This window comes from Ornithodoros turicata, chromosome 5 (genome assembly GCF_037126465.1).
Source record: "Ornithodoros turicata isolate Travis chromosome 5, ASM3712646v1, whole genome shotgun sequence".
NCBI classification, from domain to species: Eukaryota; Metazoa; Arthropoda; class Arachnida; order Ixodida; family Argasidae; genus Ornithodoros; species Ornithodoros turicata.
Window position 1 is genome coordinate 1318745 of NC_088205.1, and position 16282 is coordinate 1335026.

At 43.3% G+C, this 16282-nt stretch overlaps 1 protein-coding gene across 4 annotated transcripts in view; it reads left to right on the forward strand.

The window, feature by feature from the left end:
* The window catches only part of LOC135393786 (NPC intracellular cholesterol transporter 1-like), a 113768-nt gene that overhangs the window by 85457 nt on the left and 12029 nt on the right, over window positions 1-16282 (forward strand). For 3 of the 4 annotated variants that reach the window (XM_064624051.1, XM_064624048.1, XM_064624047.1), the window contains exons 6-25: window positions 426-590; window positions 4380-4725; window positions 5352-5472; window positions 5534-5820; window positions 6579-6758; window positions 6929-6992; window positions 7059-7187; window positions 7292-7474; window positions 7942-8056; window positions 8842-8969; window positions 9040-9177; window positions 9237-9326; window positions 9411-9604; window positions 9682-9803; window positions 9883-10000; window positions 11638-11690; window positions 13190-13331; window positions 13410-13641; window positions 13731-13844; window positions 14894-15053. In XM_064624051.1, coding sequence (XP_064480121.1) covers window positions 426-590; window positions 4380-4725; window positions 5352-5472; window positions 5534-5820; window positions 6579-6758; window positions 6929-6992; window positions 7059-7187; window positions 7292-7474; window positions 7942-8056; window positions 8842-8969; window positions 9040-9177; window positions 9237-9326; window positions 9411-9604; window positions 9682-9803; window positions 9883-10000; window positions 11638-11690; window positions 13190-13331; window positions 13410-13641; window positions 13731-13844; window positions 14894-15053 — 3081 coding nt within the window. The remainder of the gene's footprint in view (window positions 1-425; window positions 591-4379; window positions 4726-5351; window positions 5473-5533; window positions 5821-6578; window positions 6759-6928; window positions 6993-7058; window positions 7188-7291; window positions 7475-7941; window positions 8057-8841; window positions 8970-9039; window positions 9178-9236; window positions 9327-9410; window positions 9605-9681; window positions 9804-9882; window positions 10001-11637; window positions 11691-13189; window positions 13332-13409; window positions 13642-13730; window positions 13845-14893; window positions 15054-16282) is intronic. The other variant, XM_064624050.1, reaches the window with a different exon arrangement.

The window sequence follows — 16282 nt, forward strand, 5'->3', positions numbered from 1 at the left end:
TTTTAAATATAGGAGCCATACCTGTGTCGACAACCTTTGTTGCGATTATAATTGGAGAACAAAACGTTAACTGTGCCAGCTAATGTTTATGTGAGGCACTCTTGCGGTACATTTAGCCAAAATCCATCGGATATATAACGGCGAGAAAGAGCTTGTAAGACAAGTTGAGGTCGAGCTTAAAAAAATGCGATAGATTGCAGATTTATTAATGTGACCTCCTGCATTCCCATTGTGGGAATATGTGTCCTGTCTTCTCCGTTGTGTGAAGTGAGCCTATTTTGTTACAAAGTGGAGCTGCAAAAAAAGGCATCTCCAATACTGTTGCTAAACTACTGTGTCTTGTCTTCTTTTTCTCCCCCCATTTTTTTGTGCGATAATTTTCCCATCCACGTGCTCCTGCCAACCGTACAAATGGCCCCAAACAGTGTCAAGTTCTTCAGACTCTGGCCTTTCGGATGCCAGCAGCGACGTTAGTGACAGCCTTCGGACCCCTCTGCGGCGCCCGTCGTCAAAACCTCGGTCGCTATTGTCAACGGGCGTGGATCTTGGCTCCTTGGAGGAGGTGGAACCCCTCCGTTCAAAGCGTCCAAGTATGTTCCCATGACAGATGCCTCTTTCTCGCTACTGCTAACTCCCTCACTCTTCTGTCTCTGTTGGGTGTTTGTCTGCACTGCTTATGGATGTCAAATAGAAAGAAGACTGTTTCTCGTTCCTATCGTTTTCCAGTCCGGTTGACAGACTCTAGTTCCCCCGCATGTAATAGCTCACTGTACTAAATTGATTTCATTTACACACCGCTTGAACTGATGTTCAGTGCAACTGCCCCCACCACAATCCCATTTTAGCAATTTTTCTGACAAAAAAATTATCAGTCAATCGGCAGGCGCACCAGTGTTTGGTGCTTTTCAGTCATCCGCACTCATAAGTACCGTATTTACTCTCATAATTAGCATTTTTGCCTAATTAATGCACTCCCAACCTGACTGTGTTGGTATTTATTTCTTACTTTTCCTTACATAATTTGCTTTACTTTCTTACTTTTGATAGCTATATGTTGGCATTGTTTTCCGCCAGTGTATCTAATGCACGTGGTTACCGAAACACAGTCTCGATTGCTTCAGAATGTAATGGTAGTTTAGTCAAAATTTTTTTCCTCGTGTAATGAATATGACGCTACATTTTTGGGAAAGAAAAAGTGTAATGCACTCCGATGTTGTTGAGCCAAAAAACATGAAGCATCAAACGTATCCCGGGCGCTCATATACACTCTTCAATGGGCTTGTACATACTTAATGTAAAATTGTCCGTTACTATAAGTGAAGCACTGGTCACCTGGAGGTTCCCCATGCTTGTACTCACATTGAATGTCATTGTATATCTCTGAACATAGTAGCTTTACAGTGTTGAGTACAATGTTTCATGTGGGAGGGACACGAAATTATTTCTGCGCAACTGCACTTTTTTTGGGTTGGAAGTACAGTTTGACACCTGTTTTCAGCTCTGCATGCTGTGCGGGTTGGAGGGCAGTGTGTTCAGTGCCTAGTGCAGCTGGCGTCATAAAAACCAAAACCAAAAACGAAAAACCTAAACAGTTTCATTCCTCACACAAAATATAGTCCCGATATATGACGATGATTTATTTATTTATTTATTTATTTATTCAAAATTCCCCAAAGGTCAAGGGACATTACATGGGGGAGTGGGATGACATAAAAAATTGCTATACACATACACGCGCACACTTAACGTACGATACGATATTTAAATACAGTTTAAAATAGTTGCGGTGCCCCTTTCGCAAAATGAAATGTTTTTCGACTTTGGGTTAACGGAGAACAAATAGACGACGTGAATCACCACTAGTGGGCAATTACTCACAATGCAAGTATTTTTGTTGTTTGCCCTTCCACAGGCTATTATTTCAGCATGTTCTAAACATGCAGGGAAGTACTGTCATCCATTTCTGTCTCATATTGTACAAGGGTATTGCGGTGTTTTCGTAGTTCCTTTTGCGGCATCCCTCGAGAAAGTTGCTTGAAAGCTCAAGCTTGAGTAAGAAAAGAGGATCCTCTACCACTACATCAACAAAAATTGCCGCCTTAAAAGCAATTCATACTCTAAAAATGCGTTAATTAGTTTATTGCATGCAGAGGCTCTTTTAAGTGTGTGTATGTGTGCACTGGTACTGTGTACTGGCTTTGGCTTCCTAGCATGTGTCACTGTCGTCGTGAAGCATGATGGCGCACATCAATAGTCAACAACAACAAAAAGCATTCTTTGCAACTTGGTTACTCTGATCACTATATCAATCTATTGCCCAAGTTCAGCTGTCTGAGAGGGTCCTGGAAGTGCTTTCAAGTGTCAAGAATTGCACAACCACAGACACATGCAGGCTTTGCACTCTTGCGCAATGCACTTACCCATCGTTTGTGCTTCTGTTCGCTTCTTGGCTGTTTTTCTTGCCCCCTCCCTTTTATTTGTCGTGGGAGCCAAGATCGTAGGTTCTTCTTGACTGAGCAATACGCCAAAGGTGGAAATTGCTGTGTCACCTGCACCAATTTCAAGAATGTAATTTTTTAGAAACGTTTTGTTCAGTTACATTACCTGCTTTGGAATTGCTTTTGAGTGTTTTTGTGAAATACCAGAGAACTTGCATGCTGTATTTGGTCTCCTAGTGAGTTTTCTCTTTTGTTTGCGGAAACTAACACAAAGCATGCTTTCTTGCAAGTTGTTGACAGCACTTCCTTTTTCCTTTAGAATGGAATCATCTGCTACTGCATTTAGGTTTATAAGTGAAGCTATGGAGAGCGAGGGGTTTAATGCATTTTTGTTTCAGTTGTTGCCAGCACATGTTGTCGTGCATGAAAGTGTGACGTCTTGTCTCGTGTATTGTTTTCCTATTCGTTAATTTCGGTACTCAATATTTTTCTGATGTTACTGTTCAACTACTGATATAGATTTTTTTAGCATGAGTGTGTAAGGACAGTTATCGTGTAGAAGATGACGTTTGTCAATGCGTGTGGTCGTGTAATTTGTCGCAATTGAGAGGATGGTACATACTGAGTGTTGAGTGTCTACCCATCTGGCCTCTCGTTTCCTCGATTTTTAAAGTCCATATTCTTACGAGAGATTTTTATTTTAAAGGCAAATTAGTACATTGCACATAATTAACCCTAGGGGTACAGCATTCTTGCGAGGATCAATGATATCAGCTGTGTTGGCACGCGCTTATTTCACATTCCGGGCTGTAATATTGTGGGAGAGAAAGCTCTCGAAGATAATGAAATTTATTACATTTTCCAACTCTGTAGGGGCTACAGTGTGGCAGATGGACTGCTTTGTTTGTTTTACTTGGTTGTTTGCTTGAAGCAAGAAAATCACTTTAGAAACTATACGGCTAGCGTTAGTATAGGTGCAAGTAGCAAAAGAATGGACATTTCGGACATTATTACAAAAAGGAACCAAACTCAAAAAAGTTAGTCACGAAAATAGTGTGCATGCGGTGAAATGTTTGACAAGGTTAGGGCAAAGAAATCAGTTACTCGTGACAAGTTTTGGTACAGCTACCAATTATACGTCTGGTGGTGATTTGGACATTTTAACTTTGTTTGTCAATTGTTTTCTTCCACTCTTTCGTCACTGCACTTTCTGCAAGCCAGACATACTCACGTTGTATGTCTGGGAGTGTGTAGCACGAATATGCAGGTACTGATATCAGTTTCAGATATAGATATATAGCTTCGAGCAACATTGTGAATGTAGTCACATGTAACGCAGGTAATGCGCAGCTGCAGATGTCGCGCTCATGCTTATGTCTGACCGTAGCTAAATGTGGCCACAATACTGTTGTGTGCTTTGCGAAGTTGCTTCATTGGCATGAGTCGGACTTGTGCCATGTACTAGCCCATCTCAAATTGACCAAACTCTCGTCTGCTAGTGCATTAGGACCACTTCCTGTGGAGCGAATCAAAGAGGCGTCGCAGAAATATAGATTTTTCTGCCGCTTAAATTACATTCCTGCTGAACGGATAACTTACAGATATGTATAATGGATTTGTTATAATTTCTTAGACAACCATAGTAGGAGATTTGAATGCCAGAAAACCCTTGCAGGATTTCTTTAAGCTGTTAATTTCATCTATGCATTTTATTATAGTGTTATACCCGTGTTTTGCGATTTAGATTTTTCTGTAGAGCGTACACCGAGTTTTTCAGGAATCACATCACACAACTCCTTCAGAAGAGGGAAAGGTTGTGAATATATATAGCCTTTGAGAGGACCAGCCTTGTGCTACAAATGCATGCCCATCCCCTCATGAAAAATGTCTTTCCTTGCCACTTCAGCCGTGACTTCTGCAAAAGAGTGCTTTAATTTCCAGTTCCATCCAATGGCAAATGCAATGGAGATGCTCATATACCGATGACTCCTAGATCATCTAAGCCAGAGCAAGACAGTGTGGTGAGGGAAAGCGGGGAAGAAGCGCACGTACGAACTCTGGCCTCCTTTGGTATGAGTATGGAACACTTGCTGCAAAGGGGATTCCACAGCTGGGGACAGTTTGTGGCACATCACCCCTTGCTGGTCATATCGGCGGCTCTTATTGTCAGCGCTGTTCTGTCTTCCGGTCTTCTCAAGTTCACTGTAACTTCAAACCCTGTGGATCTCTGGGTTTCTCACAGCAGCCTTGCAAGAAAGCATATGAACTACTTCAACAATCATTTTGGGTATGTGTTGGGTGCAGGCTGTAGTTACAGCACAGTCTGGATTGAATATGTTTAGGACCCTGCGTTATAGGTAAAAAAAAGAAAAAGAAAAAGAGATGAACTTGCCAGCCACTAGTATTGGCACGCAAGACCGCAAAGCATTGGATACTCAACACAGCTATTGCGCGTCTCATGTTCCCCTAAAATGTTCCACCCGACATCACCATGCTTTATAACTCCTGAAATAAGACCGATTTTTACCCCTCCCCCCCCCCCATTTTCGAAAAACATAAAACCCAAAAACAAGGGTCCCTAAACGCAGGTCACTATCTAATATGTAGTCGCCCAGAGCACTAAACATAAGTCCTACAGAAGTGGAAATGAGCTGCTGCTTTCTCTTTGATGCATTCATCAATTTGCAGACTGCTAGGCTCCTTATGCTCCTGGAAATATATGTGTCATTGCGAAAAGTAACTAATGCAGTCTGCCAATTCAATGTGGCCTCCAGCGTGGGGGTCTGAACAACTGTTCAGAAACACTACTTTTGGGAGTGTTGTTCCGTAGGCGACATCGTAATATTGTTGTTTCATTTTTTAAAAGTCTGTATTGTTACGGTAACAGACATTGTTATTTCTGTTGTCTTCCAGTCCATTCTATCGCGTAGAGCAAATTATCCTTCGGCCGAAAAATCAAGACTTCTTTGTGTTTGAGTCGGACGGCGTGAACAAGACGTTTGGTCCTGCATTTGAAAAGAACTTTATGATGGAGGTGCGTGGTTTTCTGTTTGCACTCACTGGTGCAGGCATTACAATATCCCCATCTCCCTCAGGCACTGAAGCTACAGCTAGCGGTGGAAGCAGTTGTGGGGAAGTTGAACAAAGATGGCACACCAGCTGTTTCATCTCACTTCCTCGATGGCACAGTTCATGAAACAAGTGGAGCTGACTTCATCAACGTTACCATGCAAGATGTGTGCGTCGCCCCTCTTTCCCCACTCAACCGCCACTGCTCAGTGCAGAGTGTATTTGCTTACTATCAGGACAGCATAGACAGGCTTAATATGACTGTTCCTGGAGATCCGCTGTCCTACCTCAACCATTTCGATCACTGCAGCAGGTACGTTTCTTTCAATCTCACCAGTCTTCCTTACGAGAAGTGTCTATACAATCGAATGTTTGGCAGCTATGTTTTGCGATTCGAGGATAGACTTTCAAAGTGCTTTTCTCTCTCGGGAAGCTCTGCAGGGGAGAAAGGCTCGTAGGATTCATACGAGCCTTATAGTATGAATGAAGCTTTCATACAGTATGAATAGTGCATTAATTTTGATTTTGTAGGTGGAAACGAGAAATAATTTTCGGAAAATTAATGCGAATCTTATAGTTTGAGTGCTCTCAAATTAAGGAAACGTTACAAACTGTGGGAATGGATGTGATGAAGATTACAACGCGCTATCCCGCAAAAATCTAGTCACGGATTTCGTTATCTGGTAGTCCCCGAGATGTGAAATTGCATGTGCATGAATGATGATTCGTGTGATGTGAACAGTGCGGTGTAGTGCTTCGTTTATCTCTCCTTTCCTCCGTAAAACGGGTCAAGTCATTAAGCTTGTGTTTTGCGTCAACGCTGTCTAGGTAGACATTGTGCTCCGCCTCGCGTGTCTGCTAATGTCTAATGCTGGGCAGTCAAACACTGCATCAGATGCCTTTGAAACTCTGCATGCTTTGAACACCTAGAAAATTTGATGCGTTACTCGCCGTCTAGCATGTAACGAGTATTGTGTTGTTCATTATCGAAGGGCAATATTAAAACTATTTAAACTTTGACTATCTATTGCAGCCCTTAAATGTTGTATTCTATTTTTGTCTTTACTCCAGGACACTTTCCGATGTTGATTGCTTCGGAAAATATGGTGGACCAATTGATGACATTGCTCTCGTCGTTGGAGGCTTCGACGGATCTGATTACCACATGGCTACAGCCTTAGTGATCACAATTCCCGTAATAAATTACAATGATGAAACCAAAAAGTATGCGGCACTTGCGTGGGAAAAAGAGTGAGTGCTTTTTCTTTCTTTCGGTGGGGCAGAATAATTTGTTGAGCTAAACTTTCGGACCACTAACATAGTGAGACATGTTGAGTTAGTTTTCTGTGCCGAACAATAAGAGGGAATATTTTTCTGAATTTGGGTAATGGTGTCGCAAGTTACGCTTGAACCTCTTCCAGATACATTACTCTCCTGAAAAAGTACAACTCCTCCGACATGATGACCATTGCTTTCATGGCTGAGGTACATTCAGTAACGATCTGCAACGTTTTTAACCGTAACATTTAACGCATCCCATATCATTTCTAGAGATCCGTAGAAGATGAGTTGGAACGTGGTAGCCACTCTGATGTAATAACTGTGGCAATCAGTTACATCATCATGTTTGCGTACATTGCTATCGCACTGGGTGACATTAAAAGTTGCAGTAGACTTTTGGTAAGCATTTTATTTCTAGATGTTTTTTGTAATGTGACTTTATTGCCTCACACTGTAGTACGGTGTGTGAATTGACGTAATGACACGCGTTATTTGTCTTCCAGATTGACTCTAAGATAACCCTGGGTCTGGTTGGTGTGCTGATTGTGCTGCTCTCTGTAGTAGCGGCGCTAGGCATCTTCAGTTTTTTGGGAGTGCCAGCAACACTGATCATTGTAGAAGTTATTCCATTCTTGGTGTTGGCAGTGGGAGTTGACAATATTTTCATCCTTGTTCAGCAGTTTCAGGTAGGTTACCATGTGGCAGAGGCCTGGGACATGGTCGTGAAACTTGGACATCATATGTCCCTGTTACTAATTTTAAGCAGATACTCGCGAACGTAATATGTAACGTCGGTAAATATACAAAAATTGAAATCAATCAATCCAGCACTCTGACATCTGCAATTGTAAACAAATTGTAAGCATCTGTCAGTTGTGTAGACTGGAGTTTAGAGCTGTGTGAATAGCAGAATTTCCATTGCGCATAGTTTACGAATCTAATCCGAATAATTTCTTCAGATGGCAAATTGAATTGGAAAAATCAGAAAAGGCCCAATTGTAAAATTTCGAATACTGAAAATAGGTTACAAATAGCAGTTGAATAGCGTCAGATATTCATTTCATGTTGGAAATTTGGAATATTCGATCTATCTGACTTAAATGTGAAGCACATCAAAGTGTAATATGTACACCGTAAAACCTTTCCTTTCCAGCGTGATGTCCGACGCCCAGAGGAGAGTGTCCGAGAACAAATAGGGCGACTGGTTGGTGAAGTGGCACCAAGCATGATGCTGTCAAGTGTATCCATGTCAGCCTGTTTCTTCATTGGTATGCGTTGCCATTCTGATTCTTTTAAGTACAAATGGCAGGGTGCAGATTGTGATGTAACGAGGTCGTGTCATTTTTAAGGATGCACTGCGCTTTATGCTGCATAAAGTGCAGTGCATCTGGTGCAGACATGTTCCCTTAAATAGGTTTCTGTCTGGATGTGGCCAAACCAGGTGTTCCCCCCAATAGTATTTGATTTGTACAACCCTAGCACACCATAAGGTAGAATAACACCCAATTCAGTATTGTCGAGCCCGTTTATAACAGTATTGGCGGGAATGCAAAATCCGATCGTTATATCAGAGGTTTTGTTATATACGAGCTTTCGCAAAATCGCCGGTGGATCAGGATCGCAAAATCAGGATCACCGTGAAACGAGCAATTTGATAGTAATTTCGGAGTTATTGTCATATTGAAGATCGTAATAAATGGGCTCGATTGCACGTGAAAGGTACGAAATCGGGCGATCTGGCGAATAAATGTTACGGGAAGTGTGTCAGGGTGAGAGCTGCCACATTTGAATCAGAGAATATTCTCCTTCTGGATGCTGTCCTCATCAAAGCGTGAGAGATGACATGCTCGACCTCTAGGAGCCACGAAATCGGTCTGAATTATCGGGCTGTCTTTAGTGAATGGCATAAATCCACTTTATTTCGAAAGCCTTCACTCGGAACATTTAAAGTGACTTAAAAAGGTCTGAAACTATTTGCACAGTTTACAAGATCTAGCCTAAGTGTTTGCGGATCCACCCATTCTAATTTGCTGTATGCGCTGCTTTATTTCAGGTGCTTTGACTGAGATGCCAGCTGTTCGGATATTTGCACTGTACGCAGGTGTTGCACTACTGATCAACTTCTTCCTGCAAATGACCTGCTTCTTAGGGTTGTTTACCTTAGATACAGTTAGGCAAGAGGTAAAAACATTTCCGTAGGAACCTGAAGATCATCTTGAGTTTCATCATTCTTTCTATTTTTTTGCCACAGAACAATAGGCTAGACCTTTGCTGCTGCATTCGGGCTTCTAAAAAATCTCAGCAGAGCGAGAATTCGAGTCTCCTGTACAAATTCTTCAAGAAGGTTTATGCACCATTCCTTCTTGGAAACCGCGTTCGAGTCGTAGTGGTTAGTATAGTGTTTGCTTCTCTGTGTGTATTGTTGCTAAAGCAGTTTGCATCTTCTAGATGATTGTGTTTGCCGGGTGGTTCTGTTCTTCTATAGCTGTCATCGACAAAATTGACGTTGGGCTCGACCAAGAACTAGCAATGCCTCAGGTACGGCATGATACGGCATGATATGGTTTGAGGAAACTAGGTAGTGTCACATCGTATTCAATACCAAACTGAACTTCTTTTCAGGATTCATACCTGCAACAGTACTTTGACTACCTGAAGAAGTATCTTCAGGTTGGACCGCCAGTATATTTCATTGTTACTGAAGGGTATGACTATTCGAAAACTGAGAACCAGGCTCAGTTATGTTTAACGGAGCAAGTCTGCAACCAAGACTCTGTAGGAGCAAAGTTGAAGCAGCTTACGTTCTTGAGCAACAGGTACGCCTCTCGCATAATACATTCAAACAACATTAACAACATTATCTGCATGAAATGTTCGTGCCTTATCCTTTCAGGACATACGTGACGAGGATGCGTTCCTATTGGCTCGATCAATACATAACGTACATGCGGTCTAGCGACTGTTGTCACGAAAATGTTAGAAACGGTGGCTTCTGTTATTCTCAACATGGCGAAGGTAAGAGCGTCAACGTGGTGGTTGTTTTCGATTACGCTGGATTCTCTCCGACTGAAATCATTTTCCTAATCTGTTTCAGCTGATGGGAAGTGTGAGAAGTGCTTTATCCCGAGGGACCAACCTTTTGATAACGGCAACTTCACCCATTACTTACCATGGTTCCTAATGGATGTGCCTGGAGTGCATTGCTCCTCTGCGTGAGTGCCGTCCATTTTTAAATGCGAGGATAACGGTATAACTTAAATGGGTGGTAAACGAAACTCTCCAAACATTTTTCAACTTATCTTGTCCTATAAAATAATGCATCAAATTCCCACGTATTCTAGGTGCCGAAAATCTGTTCTGGCTCTTAGCCAATGAGAGTTCTGAGATGCTGTGTTGGATGTGGTGTGTGTAGCGGTGGTGGGAATGCCGTGGTGATCTCGTTATGTAGAATGTTGTTTGGACCCGTACCACTCTGCGGCTACTCGTAAACCGAAGATTTACACCTGATTCAATCCGATTCAACCTGATTACACCCGAAATATTGAAGCAAAATATTTACCTCGATGTTGCTGAAAAATAACCCCAAAAAGTCGGGCCCCACGTATAACCCGTTTTTACACCCCATTTGCGTCACCGTCACTAAGGGTAAAATACCCCAAAATCCTGAAAACAGAACTCACCAACGTCAGCAAATTCAGCCACCCCTGTGAGTACTGAAGAATGCTGAACACTGCACCCAGCACTGCTGCTCGCACAGCTCTTACTCATCTGAAGAGCACCCGTTTTATTTTCTGCCAGAAAACCTGCTATGTCACGTGATATTGCCGAAAACACAAGGGCATAATGGGAGTATGAAAGAGTGTAGCCAATATTTTTTCTGTTTGCCAATGCAAATGGATTGCCAATACAGTTGAACCTCTATAGAACAAAATTGAAAATGACCGCTCTTTAACCGAAACGAATGATCCGTTAAATGGAATATGTCCAGAAAAAATAACCCGAGTGCCGACTCACATGACCCATTCTGCACTGCAGACTGCAGACTGCAGACTGCAGTAAAGACATTTGAAGGCACGCTTATTATGGAATGTCGCAGAATAATCAACGAGTACAAACATCATCGCCTACTTGCTGTTCAGGGGTGTACGAAAAAGGTTGCGTGAACAGTACTTTAGTTACGTGGTGAGCACAGGATGTTCGTGAGTTGTGGATAGGATCATTTTTCTTTTCGGACACATTAACGACATTGATTATCGTGAGTTCCTTGTCAACTGACAAAACCTTCGCTTTTTTGACCGCGCTAATCGCGAAGCACCGCCGGAAGACAAATTCTAAGAATGAATGTCACAGGGAAGTGATCGTGCAGTTCCCACAGCACGCGGCAAAAGTGATCAACGCCCGATCCGCTCGATCCGCTAATTACCTAAGTCATTTCACGTGACAGTGCCAATAACCAATAAGAATGCGTGGTCACATTGACATTACTCCTTCCCTCCCTCTCCCGCGGGTGGGACTCGCCCTCTCTCTCTTTCTCCCGTACATGGGGGAGAGGCACATGCGCAAAGAGGAGGTTTTGGGCGGTTTGCTGCATACAGGATTCAGTAGCTAGAACGTGTTTAATCGAGTGCAGAAATGCATTGGCGTCTATGGGGGAAATGTACGGCCAACAGAAATCGCTGTTCGTTATGGGGAGGTTCAGTTGGAATTTCTTAAAAAGTTTCACTGGCAGTTACGTAGCATAGAGCATGAAACAAGTGCACCTCGTATACCTCTCTGATGCCTCTTTAAGCACTCTCTTGCCCCAACCCATCGCAGGAGATGTACCTTATGGAAACGACTCATTTTTCAGGGGTCGTGCGGAACATGCGAACAGTGTCAATCAAGCAAATGGCACGGTCCATGGTAAGAATATTTGCAGCTGGCTTTTTCTTGAAATCATGCAGGGTGCCCTGGTTGAATAACCTTTTGTTTGGCCTGTACATGTTCTTGTACACTTTTACGGCTTTTAACATGAACCAGTACCAACAAGCCTAGGTCTGCGCTCTTTTTAATTTCTGGTCAGTCCAACCAGAGAAGGTTCTCTCAAGGGCCGCTACCTGACGAAAGAGAGAAATATATAAAGACTGATACAGAAGTTTATGTAAATGTGGTCTGGTCTCGTATCAAGTGCTGGGAAGGATTGGCTGGCCAGGATTGCCACGATGAGCAAAGTAGTCCAGTCTACTATCCTAATGAAATTGGTTCTGGGACAGGGTGAAACAGGATTCTGATAGGAGATACTCTAGAAGACACATTGCTCGATTAAATTAGTTTTTGTAGGGTTTGCGAATACAGTGGACTCCCACTAAACTAAACTCGGTTAAACCGAAATTACGGATAAACAAAACAATAGGGTCACCTTTGGTTGGTTTCCTATGTATGCGATGTTAAAAATCTTGGGATAATTCAAACAACCCGTTTTATGTACTTCGGGTAAACGGAACAAAGGGGGGGGGGTACCAAGATGCTGCCGAACCTGGAAGATTCCCTTTCATGTCTGACAACCCGGGCGCAAGTCATAGCCAGTGCAATCCAGTCCATCAGTCACTCATGCAGTGTTAGGCTTAGCTCGCGTCCACATGTCTTTTCATGAAGCCTGTCAAGAAACAGCCCCATGAAGGGGTTTCGCGTGCGTCAATGTTGCTGATAATTTGTGGATATGATCGTGAGAGCAAATCAAAAATAGAAACCGCGAAATTTGATATGCCAAAGTCAACGCTGTCGTCATACCAGGCCATGCATTGAAGAGTGATGTGGATGATGCCACATGATACTGACAGGTAATATCGGAAACGTGGACGCGGGAAGAGGATGCGCAGTTTGCCCGGCAGAACAGAAAGATAAACCTCATTGTAGATGATTGAGATGCGCATGAAATTTTTTCAAACGCGTGCAGGTATATTTTATAAACAAATCGAAAAATGCGAAGAGAACAGCTGTTAATTCTTTTTTCCTTGCTACCTACAGTAGTGGAAGTTGATTATCTCGAAATAAAGTTGCATTTCATGAAATCTGTGTGCTTTGCTTAAATGAAACTTTCGATATATGGAACAATATTTCCATTCCCTTGGAGTTCCGTTTAAGAGGAGTCCACTGTACATGTACTGTACATCTATAGGTACTCATCTGTACAACGTGAGTACAATGCGAATGAATAACAAGCCTAAGCTTGCCATTTGTTTCGTGACACATGTTGTCTTTTAGTTCAGGCACAATTCAGTCTACAGCCTTAGAATGACAGAAAATTCAGGCGATATCTGTTTGTTCCTGAAAAACTTACTCCTTAGAAAAAAACTCCTTAGAAGTATATTCACCTGCTGAGGTTCTGATACAGACACTAAATGTTTTTGTTTTTTCTGCAGCCGCCTACTTTTCACTTTACCATCCTGTCCTGAAAACGTCCAGAGATTTTTACACAGCGCTCGAATGGGCCCGGTTGATTTCCGAAAATATGACTAAAATTGTGCAAGAGGTCGAGCCAGACGTGGAGGTCATTCCTTACAGGTCAGGAACAACCACCCGCTATTAACGAGTCACTGTGCATTAGTGTTACTTGCCACATCATTCATTTGCTACTTCCAGCTTGGTTCACGTATTCTACGAACAGTACCTCACAATGTGGCCAGACACGTTCAAGAACCTGTCTCTCTCGCTCGGCGCCATCTTTGTCGTGACGTTTGTGCTGCTGGGCCTGGACGTGATCTCCGCTGCCGTTGTCACCTTTACCATCATCATGATCATTGTCAACCTCATGGGGCTCATGTACTGGTGGAATATTTCCCTCAATGCAGTTTCCCTCGTCAACCTCGTTGTGGTTAGTTGCCCCGCTTTTGTTTGGCATTCTAGTTGCAGTGCTGTACGTTTCATTGTGTGTCTGAAGGAGACAACTGTGATGTGTTTCAGGGTGTGGGCATTTCGGTGGAGTTCTGTTCCCATCTGGTGCGTGTCTTCGCACTGAGCAAAGAGGGCAACAAAACAAAGAGAGCGCAGGATGCCCTCACAAAAATGGGCAGTTCCGTAAGTTACTCACTGCCTCTTACCTTTTTTAAAAGCATCAGGAGCCTTGACCTCCTTGAGCTCAGTAGTATGAACTCAAATGTATTGTATGAACTGTGCGGCTTTGAGAACATCCCAGCACTCAGAAGCGAGGCCAAGACCCTTTTTGGAGAACGTCTGCTGTACATAAAGACTGAAAGGAATTCAAGGGTATGATCATCACATGGCACTCTGTGTGTCGAAGCAAGCTGATGCACTAGATCATCCTTATGACATAATGAAGTTCTGGAGTGGAATGAGGACACTTAACCCCTGCTTTGGCATCTATAGCTGTTAATTACCTATCAGTGCCAATCAGCTCTGTAGATGTTGAGATATCCTTCGGCAAGTACAGTCTGATAGTCAGTGATAAACAGCGCTCATTAACTGAAGCTCAGTTACGACAGTGCTCTGGGCTTGTAGCCACTACAATTTTGTATCACATGGAGCGATAAAACCATTTTGTTGTACATCACCTGCCATCAAGGTAGGGATAAAACCATTTGCCGCAGAAAATTGCAAAATTTCTTGAGCACTGCTGCAGAATTCAAGATTTGCTGCAGCAGAAATGTAGGGGCCTTACGTCACCAGTATTTTTTGTCATTGTGCCTAATTATAATTATATAAATATTTTCAAATAATATTGGTTGGGTCCGAGGTGACATTTGGAAATTTACGAAGCACCTTGAGAGGTGTGGGGCAGATGTCTCCAACTAGGTGTTTCTGGACTGCAAAAAAGGGCCACACAAAGCATGCCTTGTTATAAACATCTCGGCTAAGTGTTTCTCAATGCGTTGTGCAACTACTGCCCAGTTGTTATCTGCCCTATAACCAATATTTTAAAGGTTAGGTAATTAATCTAATATAATTAATTAATTTGGTACGATGAAGAGAACACTGGTGACCAGAATAATTTGTGTAGAGTGCTCTAAGTTGTGACGCATGTGACCTGGAACACCCGCATATTCTCCGTATGCACGCTTTTCATGTTGTGCAATTGACACATTTTTGTACCTTTTGTGCATTTTCAGATACTCTCGGGCATCACTCTTACAGACTGTGGCATCTTAGTCCTTGCCTTTGCAAAGTCACAAATATTCCAGGTGTTTTACTTTAGAATGTACTTAGGAATCATAGCATTTGGCACACTACACAGTCTGATATTCCTACCAGTGTTCCTCAGTGTTCTTGGTAAGTAAAGAAATGTGAAATTTCATACTGTCATAGTTTGGAATGCATCCCGTGTTAGATGTAGTGATGTCAAATATATAATAGCCAGAGATATGTAAACTATACAGTGTAGGGAATTTCTTACAAGTGAATGTATAAATATAAATATATCTAAGTGACGAACAATGTTACAAGGTGTAAAAATGAACATGAAAGTTCTCGTGTTACTTAAAACAAAAGCAATGACTTGCTTGCTTCATAATAGGCACTCTTTGGTTTCTGACCTTTGTATGATCAGTTCAGATACTGAGGTGACGACTATCCTTGTGTTTGCTGACCAAGAACGAGTGAGACTATCGTCTTCTGGATGCGGGCCAATAGGAGGATGCTGAGGCCAGGCACTTCCCAAGCCCCTGCTCTCGCCTAAGAGATGGCGCAGCGTTACCGTTATTTTGCGTGTCGCAAGGCTTCTGCCATGGCGCTCCAATCTAACCAACGGGTTCGCCGTCTGTCAACATGGGAACGAGGCCGTGCCGAGGCAGGAGTCGCGCATACGCCGGTTAACGGACGGCGAAGCCGTTGTTAGACTGGTGCGCCATGGCAGAAGCCTTACGGCAGTCAAAACAGCGGCGGCTGCTGGTTAACGGACGGCGAAGCAGCTGGTTAGACTGGTGCGCCATTGCAGTAGTCTTGAGGCAGACAAAACAGTGGCAGCTGCTGACTAACAGACGGCGAAGCCGTTGTTAGACTGGTGCGCCATGGCAGAAGCCTTACGGCAGTTAAAACAGCGGCAGCTGCTGGTTAATGGATGGCGAAGCAGCTGGTTAGACTGGTGCGCCATTGCAGTAGTCTTGCGGCAGACAAAACAGCGGCAGCTGCTGACTAACGGACGGCGAAGCCGTTGTTAGACTGGTGCGCCATGGCAGAAGCCTTACGGCAGTTAAAACAGCGGCAGCTGCTGGTTAACGGACAGCGAAGCAGTTGATTGGACTGGTGCGCCATGGCAGAAGTCTTGCGGCAGACAAAAAAGCGGCAGCTGCTGACTAACGGATGGCGAAGCAGCTGGTTAGATTGGTGCGCAATGGCAGAAGCCCTACGGCAGGCAAAACAGCGGCAGCTGGTGGTTAACGGACAGCGAAGCAGATGGTTGGACTGGTGCGCCATGGCAGAAGTCTTGTGGCAGACAAAAAAGCGGCAGCTGCTGACTAACGGATGGCGAAGCAGCTGGTTAGATTGGTGCGCCATGGCAG